The 24494-nt window shown below is 41.9% G+C and overlaps 1 protein-coding gene across 1 annotated transcript in view; it reads right to left on the reverse strand.

The window, feature by feature from the left end:
- fbn2b (fibrillin 2b) overlaps window positions 1-24494 on the reverse strand; it is a 165431-nt gene that overhangs the window by 107569 nt on the left and 33368 nt on the right. Inside the window, exons 5-13 of the mRNA XM_043721603.1 lie at window positions 21822-21941; window positions 19874-19999; window positions 12766-12888; window positions 10800-10922; window positions 9672-9824; window positions 6895-6948; window positions 6025-6150; window positions 4198-4323; window positions 3603-3722 (exon numbers count right to left, since the gene is read on the reverse strand). Of these exons, the coding sequence (XP_043577538.1) occupies window positions 3603-3722; window positions 4198-4323; window positions 6025-6150; window positions 6895-6948; window positions 9672-9824; window positions 10800-10922; window positions 12766-12888; window positions 19874-19999; window positions 21822-21941 (1071 nt within the window). The remainder of the gene's footprint in view (window positions 1-3602; window positions 3723-4197; window positions 4324-6024; window positions 6151-6894; window positions 6949-9671; window positions 9825-10799; window positions 10923-12765; window positions 12889-19873; window positions 20000-21821; window positions 21942-24494) is intronic.

Consider the following 24494-nt stretch of genomic DNA (forward strand, 5'->3'; position numbering starts at 1 on the left):
ACAAGCTCTATCCACCTGTGTGGCAACTTTCAAAGATCTATGAACATAGACCCCAAGATCCCTCTGCTCCTGCACCTCACTAAGAACCCTACCGTTAGCCCTGTATTCCGCATTCTTATTTGTTTTTCCAAAATGGACAACCTCACACTTGACAGGATTGAACTCCATTTGCCACTCCTCAGCCCAGCTCTGCATCATATCCAAGTCCCTTTGCAGCCGACAAGAGCCCTCCTCACTATCCACAACTCCACCAATCTTCGTATCATCTGCAAATTTACTGACCCACCCTTCGACTCCCTCATCCAAGTCATTAATAAAAATTACAAACAATAGAGGCCCAAGGACAGAGCCCTGTGGAACACCACTCACCACAGACTTCCAGGCAGAATATTCTCCTACTACCACTTGCTGTCTTGTTGGCCAGCCAATTCTGTATCCAGACAGCTAAGTTCCCCTGTATCCCATTCCTCCTGACCTTCTGAATGAGCCTACCATGGGGAACCTTATCAAATGCCTTGCTGAAGTCCATATACACCACATCCTCAGCTCGACCCTCATTAACTTTTCTAGTCACATCCTCAAAGAACTGGATAAGGTTTGTGAGGCATGACCTGCCCCTCACAAAGCAGTGTTGACTGCATTTAATCAGCCATGCTCTTCCAGATGGTCGTAAATCCTATCCTTCAGAATCCTTTCTAACACCTTGCAGACGTGAGACTTACTGGTCTGTAATTGCCAGGGAGTTCCCTATTTCCTTTCTTGAAGAGAGGAATTACATTTGCCTCTCTTCAGTCCTCAGGTACGACTCCAGTGGAGAGCGAGGATGCAAAGATCTTCACAAGTGGCGAAGCAATTGCATTTCTCGTTTCCCAAAGCAGCCGAGGACAAATCTGGTCCGGGCCTGGCGACTTGTCAATCTTGATGTTGGAAATCATATTGCAGCCTGTAAAAATTAATCTGATTCTTCAGTATTACTTTATTTTTAAAATTCAACAATCAGCAGCCGTGCTAAACACATGCTGCAATGGTTTGCTTCCTGGTGACTAGTGGAAAGCTAAATTCTCTGCCTGTCTCCACTCTGTCGCTAAAAGTTTAAATACAGGAATATGATCACAGAAAAATTGAAGATGTTGAGCATAAACATGTAAACATCCTAACACTACGGAACACAACAGTAATTGGAGGGCTATGCTGAATTAAAAATTAGAACCCAGATATAATTTTATTCCAAATTTCGGGCTCACTGCTGGTTCAGTGAGCTTGGCAAGTGATTGGCTCAGCCTGAAGTGGAAGGTGATAGTCCAGGTGTTATTGCTGGACTATTATTCCTGAGACTCAGATAATATCCTGGGGACATGGGCTTGAATCCCACCATGGCTGATGGTGGAATTTGAATTGAATAAAAATCTGGCATTCTGCATCTAACGATGACCATGAATTGCTGATTGTCAGGAAAAGCCATCTGGTTCACTAATGTCCTTTAGAGAAGGAATCTGCCATCCTTACCTGGTCTGGCCTACATGTGACTACAAATCTATAGCAACATGGTTGACCTTTAACTACCCTTTGGACAATTAGGGATGGGCAATAAATGCTGGCCTGGCCAGAGGTGCCCACATCCCTGTGAATGAATTAAAAAAGACTTCCAAGATAATTCCAGACTCATGCTCCAATTTCTGTTGAGTTCACTGGAACTGAAATTGGTGCAGGCCTTTCCTGGATTGGGAAGTGTGTGCTGTGGAAGAGGCTGTTAAAAAACAAATAGGGGATGAAGGGAGGATCAGACTGCCAGTCTCTGTGCTCACACATTTGGCTGGGTACAGGGGGGGGTACCTGCTCTCTCAGGATCCTATACCAAGTTGGGAGGCACAGTGGCTCAGTGGTTAGCACTGTTGCCTCACAGTACCAGGGTCCCAGGTTTGCTCCAATTTCTGTTGAGTTCACTGGAACTGAAATTGGTGCAGGCCTTTCCTGGATTGGGAAGTGTGTGCTGTGGGAAATAGGGGATGAAGAGAGGATCAGACTGCCAGTCTCTGTGCTCACACATTGGGCTGGGTACAGGGGGGTACCTGCTCTCTCAGGATCCTATACCAAGTTGGGAGGCACAGTGGTTCATGGTTAGCACTGTTGCCTCACAGTACCAGGGTCCCAGGTTAGATTCCAGCCTCGGGTGACTGACTGTGTGGAGTTTGCACATTCTTCCTGTGTCTGCCTGGGTTTCCTCCGGGTGCTCCGGTTTCCTCCCACAGTCCAAAAATGTGCATGTCAGGTGAATTGGCCATGCTAAATTGCCAATTGTGTTAGGTACGTTAGTCAGAGGGAAATGGGTCTGGGAGGGTTGCTCTTCGGAGGGTCGGTGTGGACTGGTTGGGCCAAGGGACCTGTTTCCACACTGTAGGTAATCTGACTGTCTGGAGAGATGGGGAGAAATCTGAGCCATAAGAAAGGACAGCACTGGCCATGCAGTGAATGTGAGCTCTGCATTAGCAACCAGTGTCACAGGGCTCGAGTAAATCGCAGTTAGATTCTGTCGACATCCCAGTCTGCTCCATGTTTATTGGAAGGTTGAGGATTGTTGGGCAAGATGATATCTGCAGAATCTCTGCTATCATATTGCAGAAAGCTACAGGAGTACAGACAAAGATCAAGCCAGTTTGTTCACAACTTTGGTGTCACATTGGAGGTCCTGACTTAGTCTTCATGCCAACATCAAGAATGCTAATTTCCACCTCCAACATATGACCCACTTCACTCCTGCCTCAGCTTAGCTAGTGCTGAAAAGCATTACCAACATCTTTGTTAGCTCTAGACGTGACTGTTGCAATGAACTCCCGGCTGGACTCCAACATGAGACAAACTTGAGATTATCTAAAACTTTGCTGCCTGTTTTATCCTGCATGAAGTTGCATTTCCCATCAGCCCTATGCTCACTTACCTACATTGGCTTCAGTCAAGCATTATCTTGATTTTATGATTCTCATATTTGTTATCAAATCACACCCTGCCTTCACCTCTCCATACCTCTGTAACCATTGCCTGTCCCATAAACCTCCCAGAGTTTTGTACTTCTGTCAATTCTGAACTCGACACCTGAGATTTAATTGCTCCACCTCTGGTAACCAGGCCTTCAGTTGCCTCAGGCCCCCAAGTTCCTCCTACATTCATTGCTTCTCTTTTCTCACTTTTCTCCTTTAATACACTCCTTCAAACTTCCCTCCTTTGACCAAACTTCAGTTCATCGCGTACAATATCTCCTCATGTGGCTGAATGGCATATTCCATTTTAGAATGCTTCTGTGAACAAACTTCAGACATCTTATTATGTCAAAGATATTATACAAATTGTTGTTGTAGATGCTGCTAGCTGCTTGGAAATGGCCCATTCACAGGCAGACCAATTTATAAAAATAAAACAGAGCTCACCCTCAGATTAAGTCCTGAGTAAAACATAGCTCAGTCAACAACACAGCTCAAGCAAATAGGGTCATTAGTGATAAAGAGAAGGTGCCTGGGTTACTCCCTCATCATCAGGCAGCCTCTTGCTTTGTAGGTAAGAAACTGTTTAGATTGTGATGCCCAATACAATGATACATCTTGACTTACCGATACAGATGGTTCTGGTTGGATCCAATTTGCTGCCAAGTGAACATTCACAGATGAACGAGCCTGCCATGTTCCTGCAGTAACCATTCACACATGGGCTGGATTCACACTCATTCACATCTGGAAATACAGAGGCGACATTACTCATTACTCGTCCCCATCTGAAGATACAGCCATTACAGATAGCATGACCATGCTTACACTTTGTCATCAAAGGACCTCCATTGAACACTGATAATAACAGAGTCTCACCCGGTATCACCCAGTATTTGTTCAATTCAGCCCAACCCACCTAGAAGGAACAGCTTTATAAACCAGTAGTAGTGTTGCGTGGGGGAAAGGAACCAACTTTTGAAAAGCTATTACATCTCTTGGATATCTGGTGGAGTGTCCATTTGAAGGGTACAACTGCTTTAATGAAGACAATAGAGTCGTATAAAAATCGCCATTTTCCAATCTTCCCTCAGTGGGATGCTCTTCTCAGTATAACTGTGGCAATAAATTCAACTTCTTTGTGAACAAAGAATTTCTGGCAAATTGGCAAAAAAGTACTGCTCAACATTCAGGCCAAGTGATGCGATGTCGAGATTCTCACCTTCACAGGTCTCGGTATCAGGTTTGAAGATGTAACCTGTGGGGCAAGTGCATGTGTAGCTGCCTGGAGTGTTACGACACAGTCCATTGTCACACAGAAGCATGTTGACTGAGCACTCGTCAATATCTGGAGAAAGAAGCATTTATTTGCAATAAGTCATTCTTGAAAACATTAGAAGTTGCAGATTACACATTGTTCCAGCAATTGTTTAATTGTCCCTTAGCCTGCTTAGGCAGGCAAATCTCAGATGTACTAGATTTACCCCAACCTGCCAGTAGTCTCTCACATAATGTCTAGTCATTCATGCCTTCCTCATCCATCCATTCATTTTCCGTCCTCTGCACCCTTGTTCAGCCTGTCTGCACGCTCCTCCCTCTCTATTAATCAAACCATTCTCCTTCTCTCCTGCGCACAATGGCCTAATATTTCATTGGATGACCCACAAATAGTCCCAGGGACAGGACAAAGAACTGAAATGTGCTTGTCACATCGTTGTGTTTTTATAGTAGATGTTCTCATGGAGACTTGTAGCTACTGTCTATTCTTATTAGCAGGCCTTCTGGCTATCATGGGCTGAATATCATCTCCTCCGCCCAATAAGAATAGCCAGGAATTGCATTCTGTACACAATCTACTGGAATGTAACCCTTGTCCATTCCTGGACAAATAAACTGAAACTCAGGTATTGAACCAAAAAAATGGTTTGCTTTCCAAATGAGATTAACCAACAGCAAAGCAGCATAAAACAGTGAAATGTATGTTACTTGTACTAACAAGTAACATTCACACCACACAAAAGCCAGGCATTGACCATCTCCAATAGGAGACAATCTAACCCATGCCCCTTGACATATAATAGTGTTATCATCCCTGAATCCCCCACCATCAACATTCTTGGGGTGGACTAGCCACATAAACAGTCACTCCCTGACTCCCAACACCTGTTCACCATCTACAAGGCACAAGTCAGGAGTGTGTTAGAATACTCCCCCTCCCTGGATGGGTACAGCTCCAACCATACCCAAGAAGCTCAACATCATCCAAGACAAAGCAATCCGCTTGAATGGTACCACATCCACTCCCTCCATCACCGACGCCCAGTAGCAGCAGTGTGTACCATCTACACAATACACTGCAGAAACTCACTAAAGATCCTTAAGCAGCATCTTCCAAACCTCTGCACACTTCCATCTAGAAGGACATGGGCAGCAGATACAGAGGAACCTCGATTATCCAGCTTTTGATTATCCAAATATCAGATTATCCCGCAAGATTGCAAGGTCCCGATGTTTGACTAAACTACATTATCTGGCATTTGATTATCCAGCATTCGGTTAACTGAACGAAATACTCCCCACCCATGTCCTTCAGATAATCAAGGTTCCTCCGTATATGGGAACACCGCCACCTTCAAATCCCCCTCCAAACTATCCACCATCCTGACTTGGAAATATATCACCGTTCCTTCACTGTCACGAGGTCAAAATCCTGGAATTCCCTCCCTAAAGGCATTGTGGGTCAACCCACAGCATCTGGACTGCAGCAGTTCAAGAAAGCAGCTCACCACCACCTTCTCAAAGGCAACTAGGGACAGACAATAAATGCTGGCTCAGCCAATGATACCCATGTCACACGAGTGAATTAAAAAAAAACTATCTCTGCCTTCAAATCATTAAATGATGGAAATGCTGGTTGGTTTTAGAGACTGTGAATTTTTGTATAAGATTGAATAATACATCGTGGATCAGGATGCCTCATGCTAATCGATAGAAATAATTGTTGAACGGATTCTTTCTTCACGTTGGGATAACACAGACTCACACTCACCGACACAATTCTTGCCACTGATGTCAGACTCATAGCCAATATTACAGATACAGCGGTAACTGCCGCGCAGGTTCTCACAATTCCCATTGGCACAGATATCGGGATCAAGAGCACACTCATTGATATCTGTGAGCAAAAGAAAATACAAACTAACCAATGTTTGACTGACCTCTCTCCACATTTTCAAAACGTATACTTAAGCAACACATTATTTGTACATCAGTACTTATTGCCCAGGTAACTGGTTCACAATGATTCTGTCAATCAAATTCCTTCCTTATTGTTGGGTACAATAATTAGTTGGTTTGCTGTAAATTTTGTTTCATAACTTGTAATATGTTTTACTGCTTCCAATAAACTAATGCATGGAGCTAATCAATTGCTAAAGACTGATTGATCTTTCAACAATTATCTATAACATTACAGGGCTAATAGGGGATTACAGCCTCTATTTCCTAGCCCTGCAATGTAGGAACTATATTCTGTCTGTTTTTTAGTGGAACAATAAATAAGCTGGTTTGGTTAGTGGAGTTCTGAAGATATACTACCTATTTATTTATTACAAACAAGTTATAACATTTTGGATCTTTCACGCTTTACAGAGAGTTAATGAGAATAGAATTAAGCAGTTTCATGTATTGTATGGAAAATAATCCACAGAATCTGTTACAGAAGGACATTAGTCAAGATGTCAGCTCAGACAGGATATGCAACAGTAATCTGTCTTTTATTCACTCAGACCCACAAGTAAAATCTGTTTCTGATGAGACTTGTGTAAAAGGAAAGTGAAACGTAATGGAATTTAGTTTTCACACAGTGAAGGATCAGTTCAAAGTTTCTCTAGTAACACAAACTGGTTCTTTTCCCTACCTCGTCCATCAGCTGTGATCCCGATGCCACTGCTGCACAAAGCCTGGAACTCAGCTGTGAAAACAACAGGGAGAATGAAACATAACCGACACACAGTGCTCAGAATCACAACCATCCACCACAGAACCTAACACAGGGACTGACTTACTGGACAGCATTACCAGCGGGGATTATTGCTTGCAGAGAACTCTGGCAATAAAAATCAAGGACCATGATCTCTCCAGCGGCCCCCCCTGAAAATGCTTGTCCTTACCAAATCATGAATTACCAGCCAACTTAATAGCACAGAATGCACAATAAGTTCAATAGCTTTGATGTGCTTTGGGTGGTCCTGAGGACCCAGTAAGTGCTCCAGTCACTATAGGGGATAAACAGTACAACCAAGAAGGTCCAAACCAACAGGATATAACGGAGCAAAAGAGTTCCGATGATAGGTCATTAATATGAAGCATTTAATGCTATTTCTCTTTCCACAGATGCTGTCTGATGAACTGAGTATTTCCACCTATTAGGAACAACGTATGACTTAATTTTATTTATTTTATATTGTTCAATTTTGTGTTCAGAAAGGGGAGGTATGACTTAGTTTCATTTTAAAGTATTCTCGTGGCCTGGTTCAGAGGAGGCTGGGGAAGTTTGTTTGTTTATCATGGGAATATGAATAGGAAGGATTTAGAGGGATATGGGTCAACTGCTGGCAAATGGGATGAGATCAGATTGGGATTTCTGGTCGGTACCGAGGATTTGGACTGCAGAGTCTGTTTCTGTGCTGTATGACTATTTCCCGTATGACTCCACTGCATTTTAATGAAGTTTTATATTCTTTGGAGTGGAGATGGGAGTAAAGTTTAATGTGTTAAAAAATGAAAAATAAACTTTGCTGCTGTTAGTTTCACTCAAACAGAGCAGTCAGCAGTCTGTTGGTGTGTGGGTGTGCTAGAAAGTGAAGGTTGAAGGGTTAACCTCTCTAGAAGCTGTTTGGCAAAAATTGCTAGAAATTAAGTTTAGACAACACATGTTTTACTCCAAAGGTAAAACACTAGTGAGTTTAGTTTGCAGTACAAGTATCTCAGGGAGAGGTACCAGCTTAAGGAAAAAGTACCTAGAGCAAGAATGAAAAGTCACCGAAAGGAATCTGATTGCAGCTGTACCAGTCCTATACCTGGGTGAGAATCCTTAGTGCAAAGGTAATGGGGATAATTCTTTGCTGAGGTGTGGGTGTTTGTGAGGAAATTGCTGGGATATAACAGTTTGTGAGAGTTTAAATCTTTTTCTGATGCCTACATGCCTAGTGCATGTTACTTCTTGGTTGTTTAATAACTATTTTATTCCTAGTGTTAAAAGTACACAGGGAATTCCTGTGGATTCCTGAGAATGTATTCAATTACTAAGCTGCACAGTTAAAATGAAAGGAAAAACAAAGGTAGGGCCTGTCTATGCAGGCATGGCTCAGACCAGAACTGAACTGTCCATCATTAATATCAGCTGAGATTGTAATCTAGCACATTTTTAAATTTCCCCTCAGTACATATGCATAAAACATTTCACTGAGACAGTTACACTTTACCAAGTTGCAAACAGCTGACTTAAACTATTCGAAGAGCTAACTTTGCCCAATATCAATATTATCAATATTAAAACAATTGCATTTATATGGCAACTTTCACAATGTCAAGCTACACCAAAGTGTTTTGCAGAAATAAAGAAGGTATTAAAGTGTGGATACTGCAAATCTGGGCACAGCAAAACCCCACAAAAAGACAAGTGTTAATGGCCAGTTAATTTATTGTGTTGACTGAGAGGTAAACACTGGCCAGGATTAACAGAACAGGGGTTAATAACACTGTGAAATTACTTGAAGACTCACTTTGACAGAAGCCAGTCCAGACCTCTGAACAGATAACTGTTTATTTAACTGCTCAAAGTGAACTTTACTCTTAGGGTCACCTTTGAAACTGCTAAATGCTAATCACCATTTCCCTAGATAGACAGTCTGTGCTAACTAGAAATGGTGACTCCTTTCTCCGGGTCAAAATCTTATTATTTCATTATCAATTCTTCTGAGTGATTCCATCATGTAATAAATTCAGTTTTATCATCTTGAAAGAATTTTGACACATATTAATCATTTTACTCCCTCCCTCGTGACCCAGGAAATAATTCAAAATCATACCCATAAGATCATATGAATAGGAGTAAGTGGGCAATTCAGATCACTGAAACTGCTTCGCCATTCATTAAAGTCATGGCAGATTGTGGTCTCAACTTCATTTACCTTACCTGTCACCCATTACCCTTGATTCCTTTTATTCTAATTTATTGTTGCAACCTGCTCACAACCTGTCTTTTTGAGAGATCAGCTGAATGGTACTTTTCACACAAGTGGCACAAAGCTACTGGAGCTGTCCTCTCAACTATGTCTCTCTGTACTCTAGTCAATGGGACTGACCAGCCAGCAGGAGGAGCTCATACCCTTCTCTGCGGCTTCTCCCTCAGTAAATCCTGTCTCAGACGGGTGAAATGGAAATATGCCTACACTGAATTTCTTCAGATAATATAGCTATTCATGAGTCTACGGACTGTTTGGATGTAGCAACAGATCAGTTTTTTCTGAAAATTGCAGAAGAAAGAATATTATTGTCTTGAAAATGTCAGTAAAATATAGATGCAAGGTAAGCTGCCAACTGCTAAGAGGAGGATGTGACACTCAGTTTGAGTTCTGCTCACCCACAACCCAATATTTATATGATCGCCACATGCAGAGAAGAGCACCCTACCTGAAGTCCTGGCTGGGCAGGGCTGGCAGGGCTCTCCAAAGCCATGGTCTGGACTGGCACAACAACACTCTGATTTGGTCACGGCTCCAGAGAAAGGTCGGGTACAGGTGCCCTTTTTGATGGCTCCGTAGCAAGTGCTCCGCATATGGGTATCTGAAAGGAATGAAAACACGTCACTGGTCGGTGTGGAACTGAAGTAGGATCACTTCCTTTACGGTGCTGCCAACATTTCACTACAAAGCAACTGCTTGCATTTCTACAGGGCCTTTAGTGGATTAATGTATCTGTGTGTGTGTGTGTGTGAGAACACTTGGGCAATGGAGTGGATTATCACAAGAGTTTTCAATGAGAGGAGGAAGGTGAATTGGTGGAGATGTTTAGGAGGAACGTGGCATCTTTGGATTCATGAATAGACAACTGTTAACGCTGAGGCAAATGAAGGAGAGAGGCACAAGAAGCCAGAGACAGAGGAATGGAAGTTGAGAGATGTAGGAGGTTACCAAGATGGGGAAAGCTGAGACCATGGAGGTCTCATACATTTATATTAAAAACCTTCAGTGTAGAAAAATATCACAGGGGGCATAATCATAAGTAAACAGATGCTGAGAAAAGAAATGAGGCCAGATGAATAAACATAAACTAGGTTTTTGAAAATGTCTTATAGGCAATTTGAATCTGGAGAGACAGGAGTGTTTAGGAAGGGAATTCAAAAGGTCTCTGAATGGGCAGCTGCTAAAGTGAGTCAAAGTAAGGTGGTGACCCACAAGGGGACAGTCAAAGGGATAGAAGGTTTGAGGAGGGGATGTAAGGCTGAATGAGGTTACAGGGATAGAGAGATGGAGGTCAATTTTCAGTGATAGGAAACAGTTTAGAGATAAGTTAAAGTGCTGATAAACCTCTCCAAAATTCTGAAATAGTAAACAAGTTTGAGTCAACACTTCAAGCTGGGCTGATTATTGAAAGTAGTAAAACAAGCATTTTCGGTGGAAGACAGTGTTTGGCAGAATGGAGATCCACACACACGCATATATCCGTACAGACTAAGGAAAACAGGTGCTACAGCCACCTTTAATAGTAATTGCTATAGAGAATCTCCGTCCTGGTTAGTTATGAGTTGAAGTTACTCACCAACACAGACACGTCCATCCACTCCAATAGCCAGACCTGGAGGGCACTCACACCTGAAGGAACCTTCTGAGTTAATGCAGCGGCCATTCATGCAGATACCAGGTGTCTGACATTCGTCAATATCTGACAATAGGAAAGAAGATCACCAGGTGGCAAAAACGTGATGTAAATGAATTTGCAAATATTGAGGAGAAGAACAAAGAATCCAATTTGAACCTGTGGCACTTTCTCCTAAATGTCTACTAACTTTACCCAGCACTGCACTGTGCCAGAGAATAGTAAGGAGTCAGGCTGAACTGAGCTAGGGCAGAAGTGAGAGCAGTCCAACTGTTCTCAGCCACATTGGGGAAAGGGAAAATTCCTGTCAGGAATCATACACCTGACACTATCCAGGAATAATGTTCTAAAATCCCCCTGTGAATGTTAGTGAGCAGACTCAGCTCAGATACCTCCAGAGCCCTTCATTTGACTGACATATTCTGGCTAGACTGATAAAGAATGACCAATCAGGTAAAGTATCAGATTACCTCAGTTATGGAATTACCTCTTTAACTAGGTGAAAGTGAAGAATGCAGAAGCTGGAGATTTGAATCAAGATTAAAGTGGTGCTGGAAAAGCACTGCAGGTCAGGCAGCATCCGAGGAGCAGGAAAATCGACATTTCGGGCAGGAGCCCTTCATCTGAAGCCCTCAAGCACCACTCTAATCTTGACTCTACCTCTTTAACTGTCAGCAGCTTTTGGAGAGGGTAAGTGGGCAAAACACTCTCAGATATCAATTTTATTCTTGATGTGGAGGTGTCAGTGTTGGACAGGGGTGGACAAAGTTAAAAATCACACAACACCAGGTTATAGTCCAACAGGTTTATTTGGAAGGACAAGCATTTGGACCATTGCTCCTTCTAGGTAATCAGTCCATGTGACATTTTATAAATTCCTATTTTGGATATAGAATCAGTCTGACTCAAGGGTTGGGATACCGACAGACTCACACCAGACAGACTCACATTTTCTGAGCTGAGATGTCACCTTTTCTTAATGTTAATAAAACCTTAAGTTATGTCAGAAAAGTGACTTGAAATAAGTTCTAGGATTTGCATATTAATCAATTGAAACCTGTATCCCCATTCTAAGTGATTAAAGACTTAACAGCAATTTAGGTTTGGTCAATGCATTGCATCAGTTTTCTGACACTTTGACCTTTTATTATAAATTCTGTGTTCTATGATCCTGCCTCATTAGCTACCTGACAAAGGAGCAGCACTCCGAAAGCTTATACTTCTGAATAGACCTGTTGGACCTTAACCTGGTGTTGTGTGATTTTTAACTTTATTTTTATTCTGGCCTTCTAAATTTAGCCATACAACAAAGTATGTAAATAGAACAAAGTTGTTTGGGTGGATTTGAACTCATCCCACAATATCAATTAATCAGCTGCAATATTAAACAACAACCTGACCATTATAGAGCACCAAGAGCCCAGTTCTGAAGGAATCAGAGCTTCCTACTGCCTCAACTAGAGATTAATGTGGGTAGGAAGTGGAAAATAACTGAAGAAAAATGAGATAGTTTGTACTCTTGAATATAATACCACTGTATCTGTTGTAACATCTGTCCTTCTAACCAGCTCCATCAAAAATTCATCAATAGTTGTTCATCACATTGCTGTTTATTGATCTTGCTGAGCACAAACTGTTTTGGCATCTGTTTACAGATTAGTAGTCACAACATTTCAAAATAACTGATGTACGCTAGACACCTATAAGTATTCCTGAATACCCAACAAGTCAGTGTAAATACTCAGGCAATGGATAGGGTTTTTCTGTGGTGTCCTGGTACATTTATTAGAGTAATTGGAAACTGATCCTTATTCATACAGTAACTTCCAATTAATAGATCTAAATCAATACAGTATTATGGATTCGCGGATCCTTAATCACACAGTAATATCCTTTAGCTCATCCTTACCCACACAGTAACGGCCATTAGGAGCTAGGATAAAGCCATTCTTGCAAATACACTTGAAGCTGCCATCCTCGTTGATGCACATTCCATTCAGGCACATGTTGGTAGTAGCACATTCATCATGATCTAGGGGTGAGATTCAGGTTTGTGAGTCTTAACAATTAACTTTAGAAAATTCAAAGGCAATACATGGGTTTTAGAAGCTCGAATATTTCCGGAAACATGGAAGGTGAGAATTGCATGAGTTAAAATATTTTTACTCAAGTTTTCTCAGGACCTCATAGTTTCCAATAGCTACAGATTGGAAAGGGATTTCTAGTTTCAGAAGAATGACAAAGAAGTGCTCAAAGCAACACTGACCACTGTAACGTTGTAATATACAGTAGTAACGATTCTCTCCAGGCCATTCCTCTAGTAGCCTAATTATTCTATCAACACTTATATCTCCAGTGCCCTCTCATGAATTTGCACTTCATGGGTACAGTAACTATCCCATTCTCCTAGAAGCTTAACAATTCCATCAAAGACCATTCCTTCAGATCGCAACTTTCAAAGTTAAATGGCATCTCGAAATTTCCTAATGTCCGATTCGATTCCATACTTTGAAACGTATACTATTTTGGTTTAACAGTAAAATGTTGGGTTTAACATGACAGTAATATACAGGATTTGAATGGAGAGTAGTGTACTGGGTTTGAAATAATATTAATGTACTGAGTTTAAAATGACAGTAATATACTGTGTTTGACAATGCAATAATTAATGAACTAGATTTCAAAGGACAGTAATATGTTGGGTTTGAAATGGCAGTACTGTACTGGGTTTGACAATGCAATAATTAATAGACTAAATTTGAAATGACAGTAATGTACAGGGTTTCAAATCATTGCAATATACTGGGTTTGACAATACAATAACTAAAATACAAATTTGAAAGGACAGTAATATGCTCGGTTTTACAATGCAATAATGATTATATTGGATTTGAAAGGACAGTAATATACGAGGTTTGAAATGACAGTAATATACAGGATTTGAAATGATAATAATGCACTGGATTTGACAAGACAATAACTAAAATACTGCATTTGAAAGGACAGTAATATGCTGGGTTTTACAATGCAATAATTAATATATTGGATTGAAGGGGCAGTAATATGCTCGGTTTGAAATGCCAGTAATATTCTGGGTTTGACAAAACAATAAGTAATATACAGGATTGAAATGACTGCATAAAGTCATAGAGATGTAGAGCACTGAAGCAGATTCTTCAGTCCGACTCCTCCATGCCAACCAGATATCCCAAAACAATCTATGTCCCATTTGCCAGCACTTGGTCCATATTCCTCCAAACCCTTCCTATTCATATACCCATCCAGATGCCTTTTAAATGTTGTAATTGTGCCAGCCTCCACCACATCCTCTGCAGCTCATTCCATACACACACCACCCTCTGCATGAATAAGTTGCCGCTTGGGTCCCTTTTATATCTTTCTTTTCTGATCCTAAACCTATGCTTTTTAGTTCTGGACCTCCCCACCCCAGGGTAAAGACCTTGTCTATTTATCCTATCCATGCCCCTCATGATTTTATAAACTCTATACGTGGCATTATATAGGTGGCACGGTGGCTCAGTGGTTAGCACTGTTGCCTCACAGCACCAGGGACTCAGATTCAATTCCAACCTCAGCCAACTGTCTGTGTGGAGTTTGCACATTCTCCCCGTGTCTGTGCAGGTTTCCTCTGGGTGCTCCGGTTTCCTCCCACAATCCAAAGATGTGCAGGTTAGGTTAATTGGCCATTCGAAATTGCCCATAGTGTTCAGGGATGTGCAGGTTAGGGGTAAATATAGGTTAGTAGAATGGATGTGGTGGGTTATTCTTCGGAGGGTTGATGTGGACTTGTTCGATTGAAGGACCTGTTTCCACACTGTGGGGATTCTATAAATTGTACCCCTCAGCCTTTGACGCTCCAGGGAAAACAGCCCCAGCCTGTTTAGCCTCTCCCTATAGCTCAAATCCTCCAACCCTGACAACATCCTTGCAAATCATTCCTGAACCCTTTCAAGTTTCACAACATCTTTCCGATAGGAAGGAGACCAGAATTGCACACAATATTCCAACAGTGGCCTAACCAATGTCCTGTATAGCTGCAACATGACCTCCCAACTCCTGTACTCAATACTCTGACCAATAAAGGAAAGCATACCAAACGCCTTCTTCACTATCTTATCTACCTGCGACTCCACTTTCAGGGAGCTGTGAACTTACACTCCAAAGTCTCTTTGTTCAGCAACACTCCCCAGGACCTTACCATTAAGACTATAAGTCCTGCTAAGATTTGCTTTCCCAAAATGCAGCACCTCACATTTATCTAAATTAAACTCCATCTGCCATTTCTCAACCCATTGGCCCATCGGATCAAGATCCCATTGTAGTCTGAGGTAACTTTCTTTGCTGTCCACTACACCTCCAATTTTGGTGTCATCTGCAAACTTACTAACTATACCTCCTATGTTCACATCCAAATCATTTATATCAATGATGAAAAATAGTGGACCCAGCACCAATCCTTGTGGCCTCCACTGATCACAGGCCTCCAGTCTGAAAAGCAACCCTCCACCACCACCCTCTGTCTTCCACCGTGGAGCCAGTTCTGTATCCAAATGGCTAGTTCTTCTTGTATTCCACGAGATCTAACCTTGCTAACCAGTCTGCCATGGGGAACCTTTTCAAACGCCTTACTGAAGTCCATATAGATCACATCCACCGCTCTGCCTCATTAATCCTCTTTGTTACTTCTTCAAAAAACTCAATCAAGTTTGTGAGACATGATTTCCCACGCACAAAACCATGTTGGCTATTCCTAATCAGTCCTAACCTCTCCAAATACACATAAATTGTGTCCCTCAGGATTCCCTCCAACAACTTGCCCACCACCGATATCAGGCTCACCAGTCTGTAGTTCCCTGGCTTGTCCTTACCACCTTTCCTAAACAGTGGTATCATGCCACCTCACCTGTGACTATCGATGATACAAATATCTCAGTGAGAGGCCGAGCAATCACTTCCCTAGCTTCCCACAGAGTTCTCAAATACACCTGATCAGGTCCTGGGGATTTATCCACTTTTATGCATTTCAATACATCCAGCACCTCCTCCTGTGTTATATGGACATTTTTCAAGATGTCACCATCTATTTCCCCACATTCTATATGTTCTTTCTCCTTCTCCACAGAACACACTGATGCAAAATACTCGTTTAGTATCTGCCCCATCTCCTGCGGCTCCACACAAAGGCCACCTTGCTGATCTTTGAGGGGCCCTATTCTCTCCCTAGTTACCCTTTTGTCCTGAATGTATTTGTAAAAACTCTTTGGATTCTCCTTAATTCTATTTGCCAAAGCTATCTCAAGCCCTCTTTTTGCCTGGTTTCCCTCTTAAGTATACTCCTACTGACTTTTATACTCTTCTAAGGATTCACTCAATCTCTCTGGTCAGCAAGGTTAGATCTCGTGGAATACAAGAAGCACCTTTCATATGCTTCTTTCTTTTTCTTAACCAAACCCTCAATTTCTTTAGTCATCCAGCATTCCCTACACCTACCAGCCTTTCCTTTCACCCTAACAGGAATATACTTTCTCTGGACTCTCGTTATTTCATTTCTGAAGGATTCCCATTTTCCAGCTGTCCCTTTACCTGCGAACATCTGTCCCCCAATCAGCTTTTGAAAGTTCTTGCCTAATACCATCAAAATTAGCCTTCCTCCAATTTAGAACTTCAACTTTTACATCTGGTCTATTCTTTTCCATCACTATTTTAAAACTAATAGAATTATGGTCATTGGCCCCAAAGCGCTCCCCCACTGACACCTCAGTCACCTGCCCTGCCTTATTTCCCAAGAGTAGGTCAAGTTTTGCACCTTCTCTAGTAGGTACATTCACATACTGAATCAGAAATTTTTCTTGTCCACACTTAACAAATTCCTCTCCATCTAAAACTCTGAACGCTATGGCAGTCCCAGTCTATGTTTGGAAAGTTAAAAATCCTCAATCATAACCACCCTATTATTCTTACAGATAGCTGAGATCTCCTTACAAATTTGTTTCTCAATTTCCCCCTGACTATTAGGGGGTCTCTAATACAATCCCAATAAGGTGATCATCCCTTTCTTATCTCTCGGTTCCCCACAAATAACCTCCCTGGGTGTATTTCCGAGAAGATCCTCCCTCAGTACAGCTGTAATGCTATCCCTTATCAAAAACGCCACTCCTCCTCCTCTCTTGCCTCCCTTTCTGTCCTTCCTGTAGCATTTGTATCATGGAACATAAAGCTGCCAGTCCTGTCCATCCCTGAGTCACATTTCTGTAATTGCTATGATATTTCTAACATGCCCTGAATTCATCTGCCTTCCCTGTTAAGCCTCTTGCATTGAAGTAAATGCACTTTAATTTGTCAGTCCTACGTTGTTCTCTGCTTTGTCCCTGCCCCCTGACTGTTTGACTCGCTTCTTTTATCAACTGTACCTGTCCCAGATTAATCTCTTTCCTCACTATCTCCCTGTGTCCCAACCCTCACCTTACTAGTTTAAATCTTCCCAAGCAGCTCTAGCAAATTTCCCTGCCAGTATATTGGTCCCCTTCCAATTCAGATACAATCCGTCCTTCTTGCACAGGTCACTTTTACCCCAGAAGAAATTCCAATGATCCAAAAATGTGAACCCTTCTCCCATGCAGCAGCTCCTCAGCCATGCATTAATCTGCTCTATCTTCATATTCCTACCCTCACTAGCTCATAGCAAGGGGAGTAATCTAGATATTACTACTCTCGAGGACCTCCTTTTTAAATTCCTGCCTAATTTTCTATATTCTCCCTTCAGAATCTCATCCTTTTTCCTTCCCATGTCATTGGTTCCAATGTGTACAATGACCTCCTGCTGGTTCCTTTCACCTTTGAGAACATTCTGCACCCTCTCTGAGACATCTTTGATCCTGGCACCAGGGAGGCAACACACCATTCTGATTTTCGCTGTTGCCCGCAGAAACATCTGTCTGTGCCTCTGACTACAGAGTCCCCTACCACAGTCAATCACTTGGAACCTGACATGCCCCTCATTACATTAGAACCTGTCTTGATACCAGAAATGCTGTTCATGCTAAATTCCCCTGAGAATCCATCACCCCCTACATTTACCAAAACAGCATACTTGTTTGAGATGTGGCTAGCCACAGGAGACTCCTGCACTACCTGCCTACCTCTCATACCTTTCCTGGAGTTAACCCATCTATGTGACTGTGTCTGTGGTTTTTCTCCTTTCCTGTAACTGCCATCCATCACATCTCCTTGCTCTTATAAATTTCTCATTGCCCCTAAATGTCGCTCCAACCAATCTATTCGATCTGATAGGATTTGCAACCAAAGATATTTATTGCATATATAATCCCCAGTAACATGTCAACTCTCTCTAAACTCGCACATCCGATAAGAAGAGCATATCACTCTACTAATGGCCATTTTTGCTTCTTCACAATCTATAGATCCCGAAAAAAGCACTGTCTTATTGCTCTACGAAACACTTCTCTTGTCGAACTTAATACTTATGGCTTATATTTTTAAAATTTAATCAAGAGACAGATCTCAATAAAACATATAATCAAGAAGAACCTACTCTACTCCCTATTGTCGATTTATAGCAAGGCTACACTTAAAATTCTGCACTTATCTGCTTCTGTGCTGTGACTTCTCCCAAACAGGTTCCTCCAAGGTCAGTTGTGAATTTCACTGTTTGTTAAGTTTTCCCAGACGCACTTTGATGTCCAGCGATACATGAATTCAAACAGCAAAGGCAGTAACTGCGCACATTCACTGCTGTGTCAATTTTCTTTCTCTCTCCCTCTCTCCTTCACTGACCATGTGCTGCCTATTGTCTATCCTCCTTCCTTTTAAAAATGTCATTGTTTTGACTTTTTTCTCCAAAGTTTCAAAACAGCATATAAACTGTTAGCTCCTGGAACATGAGGCAATCACCTCCAACACCTAAAGTACCTCAAAAAAGGAGCAACTCTCACAGCCACAAATTTTTCCCATCCTCCATCTTGGATTACCCAAGTTTACTGATTTTGAAATGACAGTAATGTACTGGGTTTAGAAGGGCAGTAAGATACTGAGGTTGAAATGGCACTGACACTGAGTTTAACATGCAGGTTTCAGACATCATTTTTATTTTCCACAGAGTTCTCATGCTGACATCTGTCCTTGGCCTGCTGCATTACACCAATAAAACACAAAGCATACTTCAGAAACAACATTTTTTCTTTCTATGAGTTACTTTACAGCATTTTGGAGTCAGCACCGAGTTCAACAATTTTAGGTAGGAACCTCATTTGGCTTTCGTTTCTTGCAAATTTTGCTTTTTCTCTTTTGTTTTCTCTTATTTTTGATCATCTCTTGTTTCCATTGTTTCTTTAGTTGCCAATCATTATCGTTCAGTTCTGTAAGACTAGCTCATTCCGTTTTTCCTGTTTTCCACCCTGTTACAGAACTTCCTTTTGTCCCACTCCCACATTTCCTCAAAATCCATTACATCCCCAGCTCTTCCCAGTTCTGATGAAAGACCACTGACCTGAAATGTTAACTCCATTTCTCTCTCCACAGATGTTATCTGATGTCCCTGCTGAGTTTTCCACCGTTATCTGTTTTGATTACTAGTCTAATCTTAATTCCTGCTGTGAGTATCGAGGAGGTTGTGATAACCCTTTTAACGCCCACAGAGAATTGCTTATTAACCTCTCTACGGAGGTCATTAAGTACGTGTTCCTTTGGTGACAGGCAATGGTTTGCCAAACTGGAACTCCTCGCATGAACCCTTTATAAAGCAGATCCAGGGATGGGTCAGCAGAACTGTTTATCACATCTTAGACTAGTCTACATATGCCATGAGTATTGGCTCTATTTTGGTGTTCAACAATAAATGATGTTACTTCCCAGTCAGACTCCCTGAGTTATTAAGAGATGCTCACCTGTTTGGCCTGTGCATATTATTTGTAACTAAAGGTGTTTGAAATTGGCTCCCATTGTTTGTAGACTGATTAGTGTGGGTAAAGCATACTTACCAATGCAGTTCTTTCCATTGGGGGTAAGCTCGAAGCCAGCATTGCAGATACACTGGAAGCTTCCATCAGTGTTAACGCATCGGCCGTTCCTGCATAAGACACCGTTCTGAATACACTCATCGATATCTAGAGAGTGTAAAAGAAGTGGATTATTGGGATGTTAGCCAACCAGCCACCAAATACACACCTGACCAACTTGAGTTGATGTTCCACACATTGCACTGCTCCTGCCATTTGGTCTGGCCCAAGATGTGAAGGAACCATATTCCTGAAGAAAAGTTCACTGTTGGCCCTGCTGTACCAGAGGTCTTCTTCTGATGGAAATTACATTATCAGAGAGAGATTTGTAAAGGATCATATCATCATAGACAGGCCTTTAAGCGACTGATTTGACATACACTGGATTCCAGGCAAAACATGTGAAGCCCCCCCAGCATCCAGAAGTATTGCTCAGGGATGGTTGTTCACTTAAGTCGAGGTGTGGACAGGTTCAACTTTCAAGCTGCTAACAAAAGCCATTTGTGCTGCTTTGCGAGTATCACCTCTAGTTTGAAGATAAAACCAATAAACAAATGCAACTGTGATGCAAGACCCATGGTAACATTACCACATGGCTAACCCCAATGGCACTCTGAGAGTACCCTTGTCTATGTTGATCTCTTTGATTATCTGGTTCACATGTTATCTGAAAATTGACATAGGAGGATGCTCAATAGAATATTGACCCTCATTTCAATGCAGACACGCTTCAAGTTCAACATAATTTCAATCAGAACAAATCCGATTGCCTTTACAGCATGAGATGGCAGTGCTGGTTAGTTTTGACATTGATTCTGGTAACTCTCTGATGGCAACAATGAAATATGAACCATCACCACCAAGTCTTCTCTCTTGCCTCCAGTTCCTGGGTTTGGGTCCAGCCCAAACAGATGCTGCAATCTCTTGCCAACATCCGTTTGGATTTCTAAGTAGATTAGAGAAGGGCAAAGTGAACTCTCAGTGGGCAGTAATCTAAACAGCCCAGACCACAGCAGTTAGAAATTCAGAGTGAAACAACGTTTGTTTTAGTTTGCTGCATCTGGTGTTTTGATGTATTGGTTCCATTCTCACGTCTCTTTCTGAAGCAATGGGGACAAACGTTTTGTGCAATCACTGGGCTCAAGCCCAGGACAGTTACAGCACCACCCACACAATCTGCACCCTCCCAAATTACCCACATGCTGCTAATGTCCACATGTTGTTTTTCATGGAACATCCGAGTCTCATCCCAGCAGCCACTTCCCACCCGTCCCGGGCAGTAAATGAAATTGGCAACATTTCAAATCAGGAATCGCCTCGCCCGATTTCTGCAGCAACGGGTGAATTTCAAACGTATCCAGTCTCCCACCCACATAATATCCACCTTGAGTTAAAATCATGCCAAAATGTTTCTCAGGTTTTGCAAATCTCCAATTTCTTTCACTTAACCATTGGCATTGTGTTTTCAGCTGTCTAGGTCCTGAAGTCTGGAATATGTGCTGCAAAATTTGATGACCTCGCTATCTCTCCTTAAACTACTCCTAAAAACTGTCTCTTAACCAATCTTATTCTACCACGCCCCCCGCCCACCCTCCCCCAACTCTAACATCTTCTTTTGTGGCTATTGTCCACTTTCCTCCTCTTTGTGAAGCATCTTGGGAAAGTTTACTACTTAAAGGTGCCATATAATTTCAAGTACTCATTGTTACGTGAAAGACAGAAGGGAAGGAAGACACTTGATTTGTGCCGCATTTGTTAAGGTAGAGATGCAATGCTTTTACAAGAAACTACATTAATATTCAGATAATAATGAGATGAACATGGCAGCTGAGAGTTTTGAGATTGAACAGATTGCATTCACTCATTAAATAACAAACAGAGTTTGGAAAAAGAGAAGGTTATGAGCTTTGACTTCCTTGCATGAACTCACCAATACAGGCTTGCTTGGTGGCAGTACTCTGGAAACCATCATGACACTTGCAGTGATAGGCACCAGGGGTGTTAATGCAGTCCCCATTCACACAAGGACTGCTGGAACATTCATCAACATCTGAGTAAAAGTAAACAGAAAACAATAATATGTTAAAATTAACTCTCTTACTGAATTGAGGGAATGCAGTAGCATAGGAAATCTTGGCTCTCTAATTACTGAGACTGACTACTCACTAATTGGGACATGTTTCAGTAAAATGACGGCCATGAATGATTAGAGAGTTTGTAGGCGATCCCTGCAGAGCTGGAGCCTCATGTTGTGGAGACATTTGTTGCTGTGGTCACTCAAAAAGTTATAACCAACCCTTAGCCATGTTGTATTTAATCAGATAATTGCAAAGGAGCTCAAAGCTCCTATTTCCTGAGGTCCTTTAGTGGCTTGGGTTCTGTGGATACCTCATGTCCGGAGCATCTTAACATTCATTCTGAAATAAACCCATGGCTGTTCACAATTCAGCTTTACACAGTCACACTCCAAATCATATATCCATCCATAGACTGTCTTCTTAATTCAGAAGTTTTGAAATTAAATTGCAATCCAGGAGATAAAGAGACAGAACTTAAAATTTGACAGTTAATTATTAATAAGTACAAACCTACTGTTGCTCTTATTACAGGCATTGTGACAGACATTGAAAGAAATAAAGAAAAGGAGATAGGCATTTTCCTCACTATCCCACTCCTCCCAAAGTTCATGCACTCTATAATCTATCAAAGCCTACCTCATTACATTTCCTGGCACAGCCCATGTATACTTTATTATGCACTCTATTTCAGCTGATTAATTTCCTCTCACAACTCATTTACTCTCTACTCTATCATAGACTCTACTTCATCCACCAAATCTCATCTGTCAGATCATGGACATTCCACATCATCATCTTCCAATCACGTGCACACTTTACTCTCTCACAATCCAGTTATGACTCATTCATTTAATCCCCTTCCACAGACAGTGTATAAAGTAACCTATCATGAATTCTCTCTGAACTATACTTACCATTCAAATTCCAGAAAGAACTAGCTTACCATTGATTTTAACAGCCTGGTCAGGATTCACCTGATTTGTTGGGCCGGGAGGGGTGGTGGTGGTGGTGGTGGTGGTGGGGAAATAGAACTGAGGAGTATAAAGTGGAGAGGGAAATTACAGTCAGTTGCACAATCCAAACTCGCAGACTCAATTTCCAGTGGAGAGAGATTTACATAAAAACTCCCTGTTTGCCAAAGAGATCAATGTTCAGCTTTTCTGGCTGCTAGTGACCAATTGTGGACTGAGGGCCGGAAGGCACAGGATTTTGGAGTGAAAGATCAATTCCATAATTTGCAGCTTTGTGTAGGTAACACAACTTCCAAAATTACACTCAATGCACACCACCCTGCACCCCACACCTCAGGTATATTACAGATCCATGCACCTAACACAATACTCCCAATATACACTGTATTCCCACATATAAAATTATACTCGACGCACACTTCCTGCACCCCACACCTCAGATATATTATAGATCCATGCACAGAACACAATGCTCCCAATATACACTGTATTCCCACACACGTACTACAACCTACAGACATCTTGCTGTCTTCAGTCGTACAGAAATCGTTATGCTGTAACTTGGCAATTGTCTTTCAGACTAAGCCCCCACCTCATTCCAATCAGGATACGTAACTCAGTTATTTTTTTGAAGGATTACCTTTGGCTCCATACTGAGTTTGCTTTAATGCATTCAGACATGAAATTTGGTTTGAGCCTATTTAAAGAGTCTTTCCTTTGACATACAGTCACTTCCATTTTAAACTTTGTTTTCTGCCAATTGTGGGTTTCATCTTTCATGCTGCACCTTATTGATGAGATACAGCCACTGTCTGGGAGTAGGGCTGTTCATAGAGTCATAGAGATGTACAGCATGGAAACAGACCCTTCGGTCCAATCCGTCCATGCCGACCAGATATCCCAACCCAATCTAGTCCCACCTGCCAGCACCCAGCCCATATCCCTCCAAACCCTTCCTATTCATATACCCATCCAAATGCCTCTTATATGTTGCAATTGTACCAGCCTCCACCACTTCCTCTGGCAGCTGTTTCCATACCCGTACCACCCTCTGTGTGAAAATGTTGCCCCTTAGGTCTCTTCTATATCTCGCCCCTCTCATCCTAAACCTATGTCCTCTAGTTCTGGACTCCCCCACCCCAGGGAAAAGACTTTGCCTATCCATGCCCCTTATAATTTTGTAAACCTCTATAAGGTCACCCCTCAGCCTCTGACGCTCTAGGGAAAACAGCCCCAGCCTGTTCAGCCTCTCCCTATAGCTCAAATCCTCCAACCCTGGCAACATCCTTGTAAATCTTTTCTGAATCCTTTCAAGTTTCACAACATCTTTCTGATAGGAAGGAGACCAGAATTGCACGCAAAATTCTAACAGTGGCTTAACCAATGTTCTGTACAGCCGCAACATGACCTCCCAACTCCTGTACTCAGTACTCTGACCAATAAAGGACCACTACTAAATGCCTTCTTCACTATCCTATCTATCTGCAACTCCACTTTCAAGGAGCTATGAACCTGCACTCCAAGGTCTCTTTGTTCAGCAACACTCCCTAGGAC

Source organism: Chiloscyllium plagiosum, chromosome 31, assembly GCF_004010195.1.
Source record: "Chiloscyllium plagiosum isolate BGI_BamShark_2017 chromosome 31, ASM401019v2, whole genome shotgun sequence".
Classification (NCBI taxonomy): domain Eukaryota; kingdom Metazoa; phylum Chordata; class Chondrichthyes; order Orectolobiformes; family Hemiscylliidae; genus Chiloscyllium; species Chiloscyllium plagiosum.